At 45.2% G+C, this 18,559-nt stretch overlaps 1 protein-coding gene across 1 annotated transcript in view; it reads right to left on the bottom strand.

Moving 5' to 3' along the window:
* The window catches only part of FSTL1 (follistatin like 1), a 53,339-nt gene that overhangs the window by 14,804 nt on the left and 19,976 nt on the right, over positions 1–18,559 (bottom strand). Inside the window, exons 3-5 of the mRNA XM_039248906.1 lie at positions 4,206–4,310; positions 2,031–2,160; positions 1,158–1,190 (exon numbers count right to left, since the gene is read on the bottom strand). Of these exons, the coding sequence (XP_039104837.1) occupies positions 1,158–1,190; positions 2,031–2,160; positions 4,206–4,310 (268 nt within the window). The remainder of the gene's footprint in view (positions 1–1,157; positions 1,191–2,030; positions 2,161–4,205; positions 4,311–18,559) is intronic.

Genomic DNA, 18,559 nt, shown 5'->3' with positions numbered 1-18,559 from the left:
TACAGGAGTCAACCCAGGGTACATAACTAGAAAGTGTCTAAACCAGGATTCAAGCTATGTTTCTAAAAGATTTATAAGAATTGAGAATATTGAAACAGAGAAACTATGTTGCTTAGGTGAGAAAAATGCAAAGCAGAAAAATAAAGGGCATTTTCATTAACTAAGGAAGCTGAGGGGAAAAAAAATCAATCAATCAATAAACAGCTCTCTTGGCTCAAAGATGAGCTGAAATAATAAGTGAAATGACAATTTTTTATGCCACCAGATTTTAAGTTCTTTCTCTATAGCTTTTTCCTTTTGCCAACTGGGTCTTTCAAATCTTTCTCCTACTTAAAATTTTATACTGTCTGCATTATCCTTTCTTCTAAACCACAGAAAACAAGGTCAGGAAAGGGCCATGCTGAAACCCTGCTCTGGACAGCTGTTGTAAGGCACGTGGTAATAACAGGTGGGACTGAGAGTAGGGTGGATGTGGGAACAAAGAAAGGAAAGCCTTGGCAAAAGGAAGTTTCTGGAAGACAACACATGTTGGGATGTGAAAAGGGCCCTGAGCCAGGGGAATGGAAATCTGGGCAATTTTCCCCACTCTGCCACTTCTAAGCTGTGTAATTCAGGGAAATTCACTTAACCTCTCTGAGCATCAATTTCCTCACCTATGAGGTCATTAAAATAAGGTCTGCCTCACAAGATTATTGCAAAGATCTGAGGAAAAGCATATGCTAAAGGTTCTGTAACTATAACGATGAGATTTTAACTTTTATTCATGGAAAACCATGGAAAAAGTCCTACTGGAATTTCCAATGATCCCTTTTCAAAAAAAGTTGTGCCTTCTGATTCTGCTAGTCCTGTGACATCAGCATGTTTCACAGAGCACTGAAGGACAGACTCAGTGGCTTTCCTGTCCTTTCAAAGCAATCACTTCTTAGCAAACATGGACAACACAGCCAACATTCCAACCCAACCAGCTGCTTCAAATGTCAAGCACAAAAAAAAAAAAAATGCAGTTTTGCAGCTTTTCTGAGCTGTGTTGAGGAGTGACCAGTTCTGGGTCACAAGTTCTGACACACAGATCTTGGGAGCTTCAGCAGGGAACGTGAAACACAAAATTCCTTCATGAAAAGAATTTCTTCCCTAAAATACACACTGTAGGCACTCACCTGGGCTGGCAGATGGACTTACAGATTTCTTCTCTGCAAGACAAAAGGAGAAAGTGCATAATGCAGAGTGAACAGAAAAGAGCATTTCTGTGTCTTGCTAGGATTAAAATCATCCCACACTTAGTGGGCCACTTGCAACCTTTTCATCATTTTGTCCTGGGCCCTGTCTCCTTTCCTTCTTCCAGGGCCTAAGTATGGGGACCTGTTTCACATTTTTAGGCCACTGAGTTGCCCTATGATCTCATAACTCCTCCTATTAGGTTTGCAGGGTAGGACTGGGTTGCTGGGACTTTGAGAATTCATACGGGATCATTATAGAGAGGGAAATGGAGAGGAGACCCACACGTGGGAAACAGTTTGTGTCTCCAGAGCAGTTCAAGGCTGAGAAGGGCTGAGTAGGGCTGCTGCTTGGCAGGAAACTGGTATCTAATTAGCAAGGAGCTTGGGACCCCCTCCAGTCTTATCTGAATGGCAATGGTTTGGGTGCAAACTAGAGGAAATATAGATAGCAGGGCTGAGTGGTGCCCAAATTTAAAAAGTGAGGTTCACTTACTTTTTAAAAAGGTATAGAATTCATTTAAATACATCCTCGTTATTATGGACTATTGATATGGTCCCCTATCCGCTGCCGACAGTACTGGAAACCCCCCTTGGGCAGCCGACACAGGAAACCCTGGGCGGAGGTCCGGGTATGTGGGGCAAACCCAGGAGCCTCATGAGTGCGAAGAAGATGTCTCTCCAAGTAGCTGGGTGGTCTCCGTGTCACTGGGTGCTGTGGTCAAGTGGAAAGGACTCTGGGCAGTCAGGCCACACTGCTCTGTCCTCTGACTCCTCCGGCTGGAGCTGGGAGGCAGTAGTAACAGCGCTCCTTACCTTTGCAGTGTCCATCATAATCAACCTGGATTTTGGATCCAGTGAGGCAGGCATCTCGATGTAGCTCACAGTGGTTGAGGTAGGTCTTGCCGTTGCTGCCACACACAGGCCTCTTGTGAGGTTTGCATTGCTGAAACAGACCCGAGGGGGAGGCCTGTACAGTCAGGGCGCCAGCACACACATGCATCCACACGTGCATCCTGTGGGGTCCCTCCCTGCTAGGGTCTAGGGTCTTTGTAGCCCTGCATGGCCCCCTGTGCTGATCCTGGTTCAGGGTCATCTCTTCTATTCAGTGAAGAAAGAGATCATCCTGACCCTACCAAGGTAGCACGAAGGGCATTTTATTGGAAGTCAGCAATTTGGATTCTCTGGTCTCTTTGGAGAAAGTCACTCAATGTCTCTGGATAATCTAAGATCCCTTAAAATGTCAACATTCTATGACACAAAAGAGCCAAAGTGGAAAGTGGGGAATGTGGAAACCAAAAGGCAGGCAAACACACACACACTAAAGTTCACTTGGCAACCCAGTTCTACTTTGGCTATTTAAAGGGCCACGGTCACAGGCAAGTTCAGTTTTAGTTTTTTTTTGTTTTTTTTTTTAATGTTTTATTTATTTCTAGGAGAGAGAGAGACAGCGTGAGCAGGGGAGGGTCAGAGAGAGAGGGAGTCACAGACTCTGAAACAGGCTCCAGGCTCTGAACTGGCAGTCAGCACAGAGCCTGACACGGGGCTCGAACCCATGAACCGCGAGATCATTACCTAAGCGAAAGTCGGATGCTCAACTGACTAAGCCACCCAGGCGCCCCTCAGTTTCTTTAGTTTTGTGTGTGTGTGTGTGTGTGTGTGTGTGTGTGGCTTTAGAAATGGGAGAAGGAGGAAGCAAGTTCAGCTCAGCCCTAATAAAGGCACCACAACAAGAAAAGAGTAGATGTAGTGAGAAGAAACACAGAACACTGGATTTGGAAGGTAGCCTTACCTCTCCAATTTTAGAGGAGAACACCAAAGCCTGGATAGACAAACTTCATTTAACTAATATTTATTACTGAGTTCTTACTAAATGTTCTACATGCTGGACAAACATGGTCCCTTGCCTTCACAGCATCCAGTGGCAACTAATTTGCTCAAAATCACACAAATACACATGGTCAAAACAAGGCTAGACGCTAGGTCTCCTGACTCTAAGTACAGGTTCGTGTGTCCACACAGTGGCCAGGCACACCTCTAGTGAGGTCTACCTACGGGTCCCAGTGGATCTGGTATTTAGGTTTCTGTGCTGGGGGACTTCCTTTCTGAGACAATGGATTAGGATCCTTCACCTGGGGACGAAAGTGGGTGTATTTATTTGCAGAAAGATGTATATTTCTAAGTTTGTGCTGGCTTGGTAGAAAGGGAAAGGAAGGACACATATCCAGGGTATTTATGTTTGCCTGAAGAGTGAGAACGTGTCAGAATCCTGCTTAGAAAAGAAGTATTTCTTGAAAGCTCACACTGCTTTTAAAATTCATTAAAAAAACAATCTTGTAAAATCTTCATTTCATCTGGTATTCTTCTAAAAACGTGCATATCCTTTGACTTGGCAAGCCCTAGTGGGAATCAATCTTCTAGAAATAAAGGCAGTGGTATGTAAGGATATTTGCACAAGGATGTTATTTTTTACAGTGGTAAATGATCCATGAACAAGCTAGATGTCCATCTATGGGAAAATTATTACATGAATGTTGTTCTACCACAAAATATTTATTATGATCCCATTTTTGTATAAAATAGGCGGCAACCCTATACGTGTATAGTAGCACACACAACAAAGTGGAGTAATATATGCCAAATTAGTTTGGTCATCTCAAACTAATTGGACTTGAAGGTTATGGGGAAAATTATTACTTTTATGTTTATATAAATATCTGTATTATTTGACGTCTATAAAGCAATTGTTAAATTTGTAACTTAAAAATCTTATAAAACTGAACACTTTTTTAAAAAAGAAAAAATATCCCTGCATTCACAGATGGTTTTTAATGTCTGGGATGAGAATCCCTTGTCTTTCAGACAGACAAGGGAGGCCTTTATAAAGATGATGACATGGTTGGCACTGCTCTGCTGACAAGCAGCTCCAGCAAGGCAGCTAGCTATATTAGCCTTGGCTATTGTCCTCTGGTACCTGGACTCAGGACTTACCTCAATGCAGAGGCAGGTGGGCTCTCCCTTCTCTGTGACTGCACATTCCCGGCCAGCTCCACAGAACACATTAGCACAGATCTTGGATTTACTCCTTAGTTCTTCCTAAAACACAAAATCATAAAGGAAACCAGGTCTTGGTCTGGAGTTGCAGCTCATAGTTATTGAAGAGTTCTGAAGTTGCTAAAAGCTGTCCCCCACAGCCAGCACCAGACTTGCTGGCACTGCTCCAGCTAAGGCCCAGCTACCTCTGGGTCCCTTAGATTGTTTCTTGAAGAGCGAGAGTCTCTTTCTTATGTGTTTCCTTTCTTTTTAAAATGGTCATCAAATATCCCTTAAATGTCAACACTACCGTATACGACTACAGTATATAGCTATACAGGCACAGTCTCTGTCCTCACGAATCTCTATGACTCTCTGAGGAAACGCACAAATCAACAGACATTTAGCAAGCAACAGAGAAGTGCAGCAACAGGAACACCAGAAGCCAGAGTGGGAAAGGAAGGAGAGACTGAAATGAGACTTTCTGAAAATAGGCTGCCTTGACTAATTCCTAAAGGATGAGAAGAGTAAGCCTGGCAGATAGAAACATGAAGAGAAATATGGATATCTGAAGGACCAAAATCTCACTGAGTGGTGAGTGATACTAAAGCCAAAATCATTTCAAAAGGCAAAAGGATACCTAAACCATTGGAAAGGCATTTGCTCTTTTTCAGTGTGGTCTCGTTCAGACCCTGTCCATGTCTGCCTCTGGCTTTAAGACCAAGAGAGCCAAGCCACCAGAGAGCCAGCAGAATTATCCTCAAAGCACTTAAGGTCAGTCATTCCTGTTCAAACATGTGCAGCAGAACCTACAGGCAGAGAATGGTCCCAGTCTATGCCACTGAAAAGGAGAGCATTCGTAGGCACTAATCTGTCGGTGACACATTCCTTCCCTCACATTAATTGGTAGCTAAAAGGCAGCCCCACCTCATTTGTCACAAACGCCAGCAGCAGTGGTGCTTGAACAAAGGAGAATGTAATTCCTCCAGCCTCTGTCTGACTGCTGAGCAGGCAGTCACCAAAGGCCTCCAGGGCCCCACCCACGGGGGTAGCACTAGCTGTGACCAAACCAACAAAATGACAAGAGTTGTGGCAGGATCAGTAAAGGCAGAGATGGAACCTCAGATCTCACCTCTCAGACCATGTCTACCATGTTATGCAGAGAACTCACACCCACAAAGCTTGTAATACTAAAATTCTTGTAGTCCATAAATGTTTCATATCTAAGAACAGGTCAAAGAAAACAAAAAACGAAGTAGATACTGAAAGCTGAGGACTGCACCCAATACAGCTGGTCTGCTGCCACCTGGAGGCTGTTTTGCAAACTCCAGGGTATTATTTTCTCTCCTGAGCCATCTTGCCTGTCATGCAGGAATCCCATTGGTCGAGAAACTCTTGCCATGCTCACATTTCATTGGCTCATATACTGTTGCTAAACCCATTCTTTTTTGGGTGTTGCTAAGGAAAATTCGATAAAGCTGGCAGGCAGGGGAAAAAAAAAGGAAGTAATCCCCAAAAGGCTGAGATAACTGGAGAGCCTGCTGTTTCCTAAACTGGGTGTGGAGATAAAATCAAGCATTTATTTTCTGAACAGGACCCTCTTAACTGAGCCTGGGAAGGGAAAGCAGCTCTAAAAAGGAAGAGGAAAAGGCTGAGGACCAGTGCAAAAAAATCTCAGATAAGCTACCTTTCCTCTACCCTTCATGAAACAACACTCTAAGAGATACAAATACATTCATAAAAAGGCATGCTTTAACATACATCTACACTCAAACAACACACCAGTACACCTCTCCACCAGCAGACCTTTACAACTTAGCTGTGTGTCTGTAACTAGCCACTTTAATTCTTTGAACCTCAGTTTCCTCATCTGTAAAATAGGGGTAAATACCACCCCTGCCTTGTGAAGATGAATAGTGTATTTGGAAGGGCATCATAAACTGAAAACCAAGCAGAGAGCTTTCCACACAGAAGCCCATGGCATGTAGAGACTTCTTTTTATCTTATGTTGTTTTTAGTAAGTATTAAAAAGAAAAGCTTTCACTTCCAGGTTTAATTCAATGCTAGTCATTTTTCAGAATAGTTCTCAAAAATCATTTGAAGAAACACTCTGTTTAAACTATAAAGCCTAATATTTGAATAGTACAATTAAAATTTACAAAATGTTTTCACACATATGATTTCATCTTACTGTACAACTAACTCTGCAAGGACATGTATATTATTAACCTCATTTTATAGATGAGGAAACCGAAGATCAGAAAGGTCAAGTAACTTGCCCAAAGGTCCTAATGCTAAAATGAGAGGAGCTAGGATTCCAACCTGGATCTTTAGACAATAGGCGATTAAGTTCTCATTTATAAATGCGTGGCATTCCGTATAGGAGGATTAGGAGGAACTTGACGGAGGAACAAGGGGGAGAAAAAGGGGGGAAATGGTGGGGGAAAGGGAGAGAGGCAAACCATGAGAGACTCTTGAATGCTGACAAAAACTGAGGACTGATGGATTTTGGGGGGAGGGGGAATGGGCATGGAGGAGGGCACTTGTGGGGATGAGCACTGGGTGTTATGTGGAAACTAATTTGACAATAAACTATTTGTAAAAAAAAATAAATAAATACGTGGCATTCTAAGTGATTTTGATTCTATGTTATCTTATTTAAGCCCTATGATAACACTGTAACTTAGAAATCATAACTCTCCCCATTTTATAGATGATGGAACTAAGCTTTTGAGGTTAAATAACTAGAAAATGATAGTGCTAGGATTCTACCCACCCAAAAGGAAAGCAGCTCCTTTACATTTGATTACTTTCATATCCAAGAAATTTAAGGTTAAAGAGATTAGGACAGGAATGTGATTTGCATAATTAGCAAATATGAGAAAGTGCTTAAGAGTAGTCAGAGAGCTGGGTTTGAGCTCTCACATCCCACCTCTGCTCCTTACTTGCCATGGCTGTGGGCAAGGTACTTTATTTTTTTTTTTTAAATTCTTTTAATGTTTTATTTATTTCTGAGAGAGAGAGAGAGATAGAGCGAGCAAGCATGAGCAGGGGAGGGTCTGAGAAAGAATGAGACACAGAATCCAAAGCAGGCTCCAGGTTCTGAGCTAGCTGAGAGCATAGAGCCCGACATGGGGCTCAAACCCACAAACCCACAAACCGTGAGATTGTAACCTGAGGCGAAGTTGGATGCTTAACCGACTGAGCCACCCAAGTGCCCCAAGGTACTTTCTTTAAACCTCAGTTTCCTTAGGTGTGAAATGGGAACGCAATTCCCCGTGAGGAATGTGTGAGCACTGAAGGAGATGAACTGCCTGCAGCAGAGTGCTTGCCGCACAGCTGAAAGCTGCCATTGTCACAGATTCTCAGTTTCCTCACTACCGCCTCGGTGGTCAGGTCCCTATCCAGCCTTCGTTACCCAGGAATGGTACTACTGAGAGTGGAAGGGCTGAGTGAATGGGAAAAACCTGGATTCCTTCCTGTTTGAGACCAAAGAGAAAGGGGGTAGCGCTAGCCACACAAGCATTCCTCTTTGCAGGTGGCACATCTGTCAATAGGTGGCAATCTCTCTCTTTGTCTTGCAGAACCCAAAGCCGCAATGCAGAGATGCAGTTTGGCTCCTGACGCTCCACCTCCCAGCCCAGGAGGCAGGACAGTGTGGGGGGGCGAGCACCCCACAGGCACAGGCAGCGGTACACAGAACCGAATTTTTGCCGACTTGGGAAAGAATGTCCTACCTGAAGCTCCCCCAATCTTCCCCAGTTCTTCCCATTCACAGGCGTGCTTTAATGCAGAAAACAACAATGAAAATTTTCTACCTAGAGGTGGCCTCTGTGCAGCACTGAAAGCCCTTATGCAGGCCCTAGCTTCTCAGGGAGTGGGAGGTCAGGAGCACCCCTGAGGCTCCCAGAAAGTTCCTGAGCATGGAGGATGGTCTTACCCCTCTGCGGAGTGCAGGAGAACATTTTGAGAGAACATGTACATGGCATAAACATGCTCATGGAACAGGGCAAACAGTGGCTGCCTGGTGGGCCGGGGTGTGGTGAGTAAGGCAGAAAAGAGGCAGGGCAGCAGGTGACATGGTGAATGCGGTGCTTTGGAATATTAATTTGTGTCTGGTCCCTTCCAACTCAGAAACTCTAACTCAAAGTGTGGGGCAGCCTGGATGGAGGCTGCAGGCAGGGGAACTCGCCAGGTGAAAGACAGTGATCTAGTGGGGTGACGAGGACCCAGGGTCCAATGTTAATATTAATTACAGCACCTACAACCGAGTAGCTCTTCACAGACATCTCTTGTTGTGAGGACAACTTGTACAACTCTGTCTGTACAAGTTTCCGTAGTTTTGCTCCCATCTAATAGATAGGAAGGAATTTAAGATTCAGAAAAGTTCAGTGACATACAAAGGCCACGTGATGAGGGAGAGCCGAGTCAGGACTAGAAGACAGGTCAGCCTGACTCAGAAGCCTCAATATTCCCGTACAAGGAAGAGTCAAGGGAATAAGGTATGGGGAGAGGGGACAGCTACAAGGACTAGCATAGGTAGAGGCTACACAGCACAATGCAGTTCTTTTCGGAACAAGGTCCCAAGCCTGTATGAGAATTTCATCCATGTATAGCCAACCACAGTGGCACATGGATGTGCTCTAGGACTATGAGGTCACAGTGTATGAACCCCTAAGTCTGAGTGTACCTGTGAAAATGTGACTGAATGGGATCAGGGGGCATGTTCTGAGGGTGTGGACACTGACATGCTGACAAAATACTTGCTTCCACTGGAGAAAACATTGGATTTCTAGCTTTGACTTTCTGCATCATCTTCCTGACCCGCTGCTGTGCTGTTATCGTTATGTGTTGCAAGTCATGCTCTGTTCACAGTGCAAACTCCCCATGGTAAAAGACTGTCTGGGAACATTGCTAACCTTTACTAGGGAAAAACTTCCTCCCTGAGCAACTGTCAGCCATTGTATAGTAATAATGATACTTTATACTTGCACAGCAGTTTCAATTCATCTGTTATTTTTACTATCACTTTTGATCCTCAAAACTCTTTAGGATAGACAGGCAAGGGTTATCTCTTAAGATACTGCCAGACTGAACATCCAACAATGAAGAAGAAACTAAGGCTCACAGCTACATGTTGACCTCACAGCTGCAGAGCTGGGTCCTGGCCTGAGGTGTCCAGACCTTAATTCCAGCCCTCTTTCCACAAACCACTTTGCCTCATTACAAATCAAAGCTAGAAAAGGTATTGTCGTAGATCCAAGGTCTGAAAAAATAAATTAGTTTTGCAATTAAAAAAGATCCCTTGCAAACAAAGAGCAAAAAAGCAAGTTATTTGCAAAACCACCAGTAGAGGTGATGGTGTGTCTGAGTCTCTGGGCTGACAAGTATTAAGTCTGAACAGAAACTACACTTTGAATGTTTAAAGAAAAAAAAACTCTTCTGAAGTAAAAACCATTTCTGGAAGAACGCTGTACTTTGGCAAGGGAGGAAGCCTGTAAGCAAAACCATAAAACTTTCAGCTTAATATATCATTATTTCACTAAAGTGAACTGGGTCGGCTCTGTACCCCCCATCCTTTTTCCTTTTTCTCCTTCCCAACTTTCTTAAAAAAAAAAAACCAAAAAAAAAACCAGTCCTACTTATGCCAAGGTGGAATTTTGGCTCCACTTGCTATTATTTTGTGACAGAGCGGCTTTGTTGACGTGAGAAAGGCTCTTCTTGCTTTGCCAGAATTAGTCATGGAAACTTCACAGGAACACCAGGGCCCCTCAGATATGCTGAGCACCATGGAGCTGGGGACAAAGGAATTCACAGAACTGGGGAGTAGCAGGAGGAGGCCTGGGTGGGGCACCGGGCGGGTCGCTGGCTGCTCCCAGGCTGTGCTCTGGAATGGAACCCAGTAGTACAGGCTTGAGAAAGCCAAACCTCTTAGGAACCTTGAAAGCTAGCTGGAGCACCACGTGACTGAGTTCTTCCAATTCTTCTTCTCTGAAAAGGAATATGTTGCTGCACCCCACATATTCTAAGGAAACAGGTGGAAGGAATAGCGATTTCTAGCGGCTGTTCTGATGCACGCAGCAGTGGCCTCTGCATCTTCCGGAACGGTGTGCCTCGTGTATTTGTGCTCACAACCAGGCCCTCATTTCAAGGTTAATGCAACACAGCCAGATCCAGGTTCTGAGGAGCCTGAAAAGCTTAAATCATTTGAGGTGCCCCTCATGAGAAAAAGGACACACAATTATGACTGCAAAACTGGGCACAGGGCCTTGGGAAGGGGCCTTGAATGTAAGGTCTGCACAGGGCCTTGGGAAGGGGCCTTGAATGTAAGGTCTGAAACTAAAGCTTAATTAGCTCACAGTAAATCTGACTCTCCACCAACCCTACTATGTTCTTTATAAACAAGAAGGCTTTGGGGCTTTTAGTCTCCTGGAGCCCTCTTTAAAATTTTATACACGTATAGCTTTTCTCAAGCGAACTCCAAGTGTCTGCACTTCTGACACACCCACCACAGTGCCCTGCCTGAGAAAATCCATAGTAAATGTTTTTTTACATTAAATTTCACTGGGGGTTTGCTCAAGTTAGTGTCAATGTCAGTGTCCAGTGACAGTGGCACTCAGGATGTCTGGGAGAAGGAGTGGCTGGTCTTCATGACATCAGAATAAGGAATGCATCTCCCCAGGAAGACTAGCTTTAAGATGAAAAAAAATCTATTGTGGACCTGTCACTTAAGAATTACCTAATTCTGGGGTGCTTGGGTGGCTCAATCGGTTAAGTGCCTAACTTCAGCTCAGGTCATGGTCTCGCAGTTAGTGAGTTCTAGCCCCACATTGGGCTCAATGTTGTCAACAGAGCCTGCTTCAGATCCTCTGTCTCCCTCTCTCTCTGCCCTTCCCCTGTTCGCTCACGCACACCTTCTCTCTCTCTCAAAATTAAATACGCATTAAAAAAAAAAAAAAGAATTGCCTAATTCTCCTTTGTATTAATTCCTATGTTTAGCTTCTATCACAGCTTATGGGGTAACATGTTCCTGACATTTTCTTCTCATTCCGTGATAATGCATTTTGTGTGTGGAAATTACTACTTTCCAATTTCAAATGGGACAGAGCTGTTTACCTTAACCATTGTCTTTATTATCTAACAGATTCTGTCACATTCTCTAAGTGTTTGCCTTGTCAGAGGGAAGGATCTAAATTGCCATCTTCCTAGGGGAGCCCTGTCACCTTCCCAACCACACATTCACCATCTCTGGAGTGCTGCCCATCCCTAATAGTAGGCCTTTCTTGAGGTGGTCCAGCCCCAGCATGGCAAATTAGGTGATAGTTATTCTATGTGGGTAAGTTCAGTTTTCTGTAATGGCCCTGTCTACTCATAGCAGAAGTACAGCAGCATTTAGTAAACATGGAGTTAGAAATACGTTAGGCCCTTTCACACAGGACTGAGAAAAATCTCATGTGAGTCTATGAGGTCTGAGGATTCATCTTTGTTGGCAGTGAGGGGGCTCTGCTTCCAGCACCGCAGGAAGGCACTTCTGGTCTCATGCCGACAGAGCATGGGCCACAGTGACGCACTGGGGTGGCCCAGGGGAGCGCCACGCTGTCTCTCTAACTGAGGCACATCCAGGGACTCCACTCCGACAGGGTCTACCAGGCTCCCAGTATCTGTCTATAGTTCTGAGTGATCCCTGGGAGCTTCCTCTTGTAAGGGCCCTCGTTCTACAATTGAACCTTTCAGTTTCTTTAGAATTCCTTGGTGGGACCCTTCAAGCCAAACCACTTTTTGCCCCATATTAGTCTGTTAGGTTTGATCATGGTATTCATTTTCTATCCTCCAACCATCTGCCTCTAAGACTTGTTCACTTTATTTATTAATTTTTTAAAACATTTATTTATTTTTGAGAGACACAGAGAGACAGAAGCACGAGCAGGGGAGAGGCAGAAAGAGAGGGAGACATGGAATCTGAAGCAGGCTCCAGGCTCCAAGCTGTCAGCACAGAGCACGACACAGGGCTTGAACCCATGAACCATGAGATCATGACCTGAGCTGAAGTCGATGCTTAACCAACTGAACCACCCAGGTGCCATGGTTTTAAATGTTATTTTTGAGAGAGAGAGAGAGAGACTGAGACAGAGAGAGAGAGAGAGAGAAGCAGAGACAGAGGGAGACAGAGGATCCCAAGCAGGCTTGGCATTATCAGCACAGAGCCCAGTGTGGGGCTTCAACTTACAAACTGTGAGATCATGACCTGAGCTGAAATCAAAGTTGGATGCTTAACCAACTGAGCCACCCAGGTGCCCCAAGACTTGTTCACTTTAAAGGACAATGCAGGGGTATGGATAGTCCTACAGTCTTCTTCAGTAAAGGCCAGGGCAAGTAACTAAAATCCATTAGAAAGCATATTTGATAAATGCCTATGAAAACACAAGAATGATACTAGCCTGTGACCAGGATGATGTAAGCTCCACGTAATAAACCCTGAAGGTGACAGGATACAGCCTCTACCTACAAAGGAGTTTCTAAACCTTGTCGGGGCATTGGAATTCAGAAATGCAGATCAGTGCAGCCCTGAGTAAAGGGGGCTGAATCCAGGAGATGCAGTTTCATGGGTGAGAGGGACACTTGAACTGTGCCCTAAAAAGTGGTAGTATCTGATGGGAAAACTGTAGGTTTTTGAGCAGGAGGGTCTTAAGACCCAGTTCAGCAGTGGTACATGGGAAGAAGTGAGTGAGGAAGAATTGGGGGCACAAGGAAACCATGTAGCAAGTGCCTGGGATGATCAAAGTCTTGTGTATGGTGGTGGCACAGATACAGAGAAAGGGACCTTAGGAGAAAATCCCAAAGAACAGTGAGGTCTGGCCACACACCACACAGAAGAGAGGAAGGTGAGAAACCAGGGAACCAAGATCGTTGGCTTTGAGGGTCTGGAAGGTTGCTGGTGTGTCTGCCAGAGATGGAGACTGGGCAGAGGCTAAGTCTGGAAGGGGTCAGTGATGAGGAGTCCGTTACAGACTTTAAGTCTAAGGGGACACTAAAACATCCCATTGACAGTTGACAATAAAGGACTAGAGAAGCACTCTGGTCATGATCCATGTAGGAGTAAGAAACAGGGCCAAGGGAACACATGAGCTCAGGAAGAAAGAGTAGGAATGGAGGGCTGAGGGTGGCCAAGAAGCAGGCGGAACAGGTTGCTAGCAGCCCACATGGGGGCTCTCTGCAAGCCAGAGAAGGTACCTTCCCCTTTGGGCAGATGCGACCCCAGACCGGCCTACAGGGCTCAGGAATCAGTGCAGGTTGGACTTCAGCCCCCCTTCCCCTCCCCATGCAGAGAACAGCCTGCACAACTGTTATGAGGGCTCCGAGGGCAAAGCAGCCAAGAAAGCAAAGCAGGCACATTCAGAAAACTGGGAGCAAAACCAGAACGTCTAGAGAGCTGGATGGTGATGAAATGGATGATGAATGCCATCGTGTGAGAAATGATTTGGCAAATGTTGGAATGAAACAGCAAAAAGCAAAGCAAAACAAAACAAAACAAAAAACAACCTTAAACCTCTGCGGAAACCTGAACCAGAGGCCAGACCAGACAGAGGTGGTGAGGTCCTACGTAAGGAGAACTGATAACAGGAACCTGGAGAGAGGCCCTGGACACATCTCTCTCTGCCTCCAACACTGTGTGACTTAGGCCAAGATGCCTGATTTCTGGGGGCCTCAGTTTCTTCATCTATAAAAGGAAAGAATTGTAGATGATGCCCATGTCCCTTAAACTGTTAAGATTCTCTTACCTAGAGGGGCACCTGGGTGGCTCAGTTGGTTAAAGCCTCTGACTTTAGCTCAGGTCATGATATCACGGTTTGTGAGTTCAAGCCCTGCATCGGGCTCTGTGCAGACAGCTCAGTGCCTGGAGCCTGCTTCAGATTCTGTGTCTCCCTCCCTCACTCCCCTGCTCACACTCTGTATCTTTCTCTCTCAAAAATAAACAAACATTAAAAAAAAAAGTTTCTCTTAAATAGAAATCACAGAAATCTGCCATGTCAGATGCTCCTGAGTATCAAACTTTAATCTCCCAAGGAAGTTAACCTAGACACTCAAACTACAGACTGGTGATGTATAGACCCTCTTGAGAGTGTTTCAGGGTTTATGTTCAGTTTGGGTGGAGGAATTAAAGTTGGTTTTTGTAGTCAAAGAATTTTCATAAGCAGTGCTTTTTCATTCCCTCCTGGATCATGACAGAAGAAATCAGAGGAGTAGTAATGGGACTCCAATTGAGTGGCCTGATTTCACTCTTGGTTAACTGGTTGAACCCTCTTCTCCCTTTGAATGCCATTAAGTGACATTTTTATTCTATCTGTGTTTGCCTTGTAAGAAGAAAAGGGAGAGAATGGCTAAAGGAAATTCACATGAGATTCACAATTCTTCATTCCTGCCAAGAACCTGTCACTGAAGTATGTCTGGGACTGCCAGGGCTCACATTTACTCAGCATCCATGCTCTAATTATTTCCACATGTAGTTCAAGGCAAATGGGTGATTAAAAGTTAAAGAAAAAACCACCCCCATACCTACATCTCAATACGCTCCACTAAAGAGGGGAGACAGCTCCAGGGCAGCTATGGGAGAGCTCCGAGAGAACCAGTTTTCGAAGTGTCCCCTGCAGTGCTAGCCACATATGGACCAACATCCCTGCCTATCCCTACACATTCTGGACACCCCATCCCAAGCCAACCCTTCACCTCCCCAAGGTTCCCTAAGCACTGAACCAAGCAGGATTCACATTCTTTGAACTTCTGAGTGGAATGTAGGATTTATTCTCCTTTAGTAGAAGGGAGAAGAGGTATGGATATAGGGTAGGAGCTACAAGTTCTCCTCTCCACCGCTTTTGCCCTGAGCTCTACTGAATTTAGGTAGACTCTGTGTAGTTCCTGATACCACATACTAGAGAAGGAATCCAGTGTGCAGAGAACGTGGTTCCTTCCCCAAGCTGGTGAACAGTCCCCACATCTGCAGCTCCTTTCCATTATCCCACTTTGCACGTGGCTCCCCCTAAAGTTAACTCACTGCTCTCCAAGGTGGTTCACAAGACCTGGCTGGCACTGATTCAGCTACTAACATCTACTTGGCCAGATATAACAAGGTCTTTGGCAGTGACTCAGTCTTCTTCCTGTCTCCTGGGTGATTTCATTGTTTACTTGGGCTCAAGATCCTTGACCTCCTCACCTCCAGTAACCCTCACTTCTAAAGTCCTCTGGCTACAGGGAGCTTTAGGAGGTTATCTGTGAGTAGAGCAGGTAACAGCAGCAGACTAAACTAAAGGGTACAGGGCACCTGAGGTCCTACAGTTTGAAAGGAAAACTCATTATCCTTTGAAAATGTCAGCACCATGAGGTATTATCAGATGCTTCTTTAACCTTCAAATGGGCAGGGAATGTCCCACAAGACCAGCTAAAAAAATAATGTCACCATCTGGGAAGTCTGATTGATTGTCTGAATTACACAAATTCTTCCTGTCCTTCAAGGATCAGCTCAAGTTCCACAACTCCATCTTCAGCGACCTATCCCTTTTGACTGGTATGAATTGCTCTGTCCATCTCTGAACTCATTTTGATCACTTTTTAGAAAATGTAACTGATTATGCATAGTTTGGCTTCCCAGCTGAACTAGGGGTTCCTAGACGACAAGGCTTTGGTTTTAAAGTCTCTCGCAGGTCCTGGCATAGTGCCCTGTGCCACTCAACTGACCTTGTTGAAAGTATCAAAGGGTGACTGAGCCACACAGCCCTAAGGCCCTAGAGCAGGGACCGAAAGCCCCTGGGCAAATTCCTCTCCTTGGGGCTGCCCGCTTTCAAGATCAGGTTTTTTGGGGAAATAGCCTACAAACGCCACCCTTCTGCACCTGGCCAAAAATATTCAGGCTGGCATTCCTAATGAGATGGTCTTAGACCCCTTAGACATTGGGTTGTATGTGTGTGTGTGTGCATTGGTGAGGTGAACAGGAGAGCAATGGGGGACTGAAACGACTTTCAGTCATTTCCTTTGTCCGTAATTAATGTATAATCCAGCAGACATGCTGAGGGAATGACAATGTAGTTGGGGAAGAACGGTGGAAGAGGAGGCAATGAGGCGATGTAGTATACCTCGTGGGAAGCCAAAATTGTGTGGGACTTCAGAGTGTAAGGTGGGGGTCATCACAGAGCAGCCTCACACCTTGATGACCTACACAAGGGAGAAGCAGAAACAAAGATAAGCGTGACAGGCCAAGAGAAATTGTGAAAATGGGCCTATGACGCAAGGCAGCTGTTTTATGTTCACTCTTCTCGGGAACCCTGCTCCTACATTGTCATATGAGGTAGAAGGTAGATGGTCAGCCTCTCTAAACATGAGAAAGAATAAGTTGCCTCATTCTACCCCTCTCCCATGTGCCAGCATGTTCTGGGGGTCTCCAACCATTCCCATGTGGCTCATCTACAAGGCTGACCTTACAGTGGACTGGAATACACTGAAATGTGAGTTGCCAGGGAAGGGCTAGGCCATTGCTGTGCCCCCGTGTTTTATCTCCCAAGGTGCGGGCCATCTTAAAAGAAACTGTGATGTCCAACCAAGAGCTTAGACCATTTGACAGACGGAGGGGGCAAGAGGGAAGATAGCAGGGAAGTTAGGGTAGACTGGAACAAAATGGAGCAGAGAGACCCAGAGACCCAGCGGAGCACAACAGTGTGAGTTTCTACTTTAAAAACACAGACAAAGCCCTGGGACTCTGGGGGCAGTGTGGCTGCAAAACAGCTGTCATGTTTCCAGCATCCCGGCAATTATTCTCCAGCCTGTGGAATGCATAAGGGGTTAAAACCCAGCAAGAAACTCCACACTAAATGAAGCCACCATATGTGTGGCTCAGTATGGCTCAAGGAGAAGCAGACAGATGTAATTAGAAGTTCTTAAGACACTGTGTTGCCATGGCAACTGTCGGCCAGGAGAACCTGGAGTCCGAGGAATACAGTCTTCCAAGGAAATGCTGGAGGCAGGTGGTGGTCATCATCCTCAGGCTCTATGGGCAGACTTTGTTCCTCCCCTTTGCCCAATCCTACCCTCAAGGACCCGCCCCATCCAATTCATCCTCGTCCCCACTTTCTACGACCCAGATATACACCTAGAGCCATTCCAAATGCATATGAGGTGCTCCCTTCAGATGGCATCAGAAGGAAGGAATTAAGGAGAAGGCGATTCTAGGGACAATGTGTACAGGTAACATTGTTCTTTGGGCAGTCTCCGGCCCCAGGGGACTTCTAGATCTTAGTATGGGGATCAGCAGGGGAAGCTGCACACTCACTTTACATATCACTATGGACCCCAGCTCCTGCATGAGGTGGATGCTGGGTGGGTACCACAGGATAAGCAGGGGTGTGTGAGCTTGAGCGGGGGGAATGTCTGCTCTTAGTAGGGCAACCATACATTTTATCAGCCAAACTGGAACATTTTTGAAAGCAAAAGGGGACCTTTAAAATAGACATACTTGGACAATAGGCATAAACTGTGACATCTGGTCATCTTAATAAACAGGCTACCTAAGGGAATAATTACTAGTTTTATTTTACGGAGTGGAAATTCTAACCTGGTGTCTATGAGCCCCCAGAAGTCCAGCCACAGATCTGGGGACTTGATTTTCCTTGGACATAACCTAGGAAAGGTGAGAAACTCAAAGAAAGTAGTACTCTGGGCATGAGCTGCCTCATCTCCCTTAATCTCCCTTGATTCAACTGCCATATGGGGATGTTCTTGGGTTCTGCTCTGCAAAGCTGGGGTACCTGGGCAGATGGGACCACTTTCCTTCAAAATCCTGGTCATTACAAATCCTTCCAACTGCTTCTCTAAGAGAGAAACATTCATTTCACACAGTGTTGCTGAAGAGAGATGATTCTCTATGGATTTATGGCAATAATGTGGTCAAGAGAGTGGGATCATTCCATAGTAAAGAGACCTCATAAATCTCCCCCTGAAGAGGGGAGGTTTCCAGGTGTGCATTCTTACACATTCTTTAACAACAACCAAAAATAGTGGCTCAGGATTCTGTGGTCACAAAACCCAGGAAAAGCTTAGACTCTCCCAGGGAATGAGCAGAAATGACTATATTTTAGGCATAATACAGCCAGCCCAGAAATTATGAGACTGTGGTTCAGCAAAAGCTCAGTTACAAAACTGTGGAATGTTTAGAGGGTAAGGCCCACCCAGGGTGCATCTCCTAGTAGTTTCTCAGGGACTTTGGGAATCACAGCCATTTTATAAAAGTTCCTGGCACATGACAACTGTGACTAGTAATGGTCCTCTTC

Source organism: Hyaena hyaena, unplaced genomic scaffold (assembly GCF_003009895.1).
Source record: "Hyaena hyaena isolate Hyena2069 unplaced genomic scaffold, ASM300989v1 scaffold_321, whole genome shotgun sequence".
In the NCBI taxonomy this organism is placed as follows: domain Eukaryota; kingdom Metazoa; phylum Chordata; class Mammalia; order Carnivora; family Hyaenidae; genus Hyaena; species Hyaena hyaena.
Note: the sequence above shows the minus strand (reverse complement) of the source record. Positions and strands in the feature narration are given on the sequence as shown.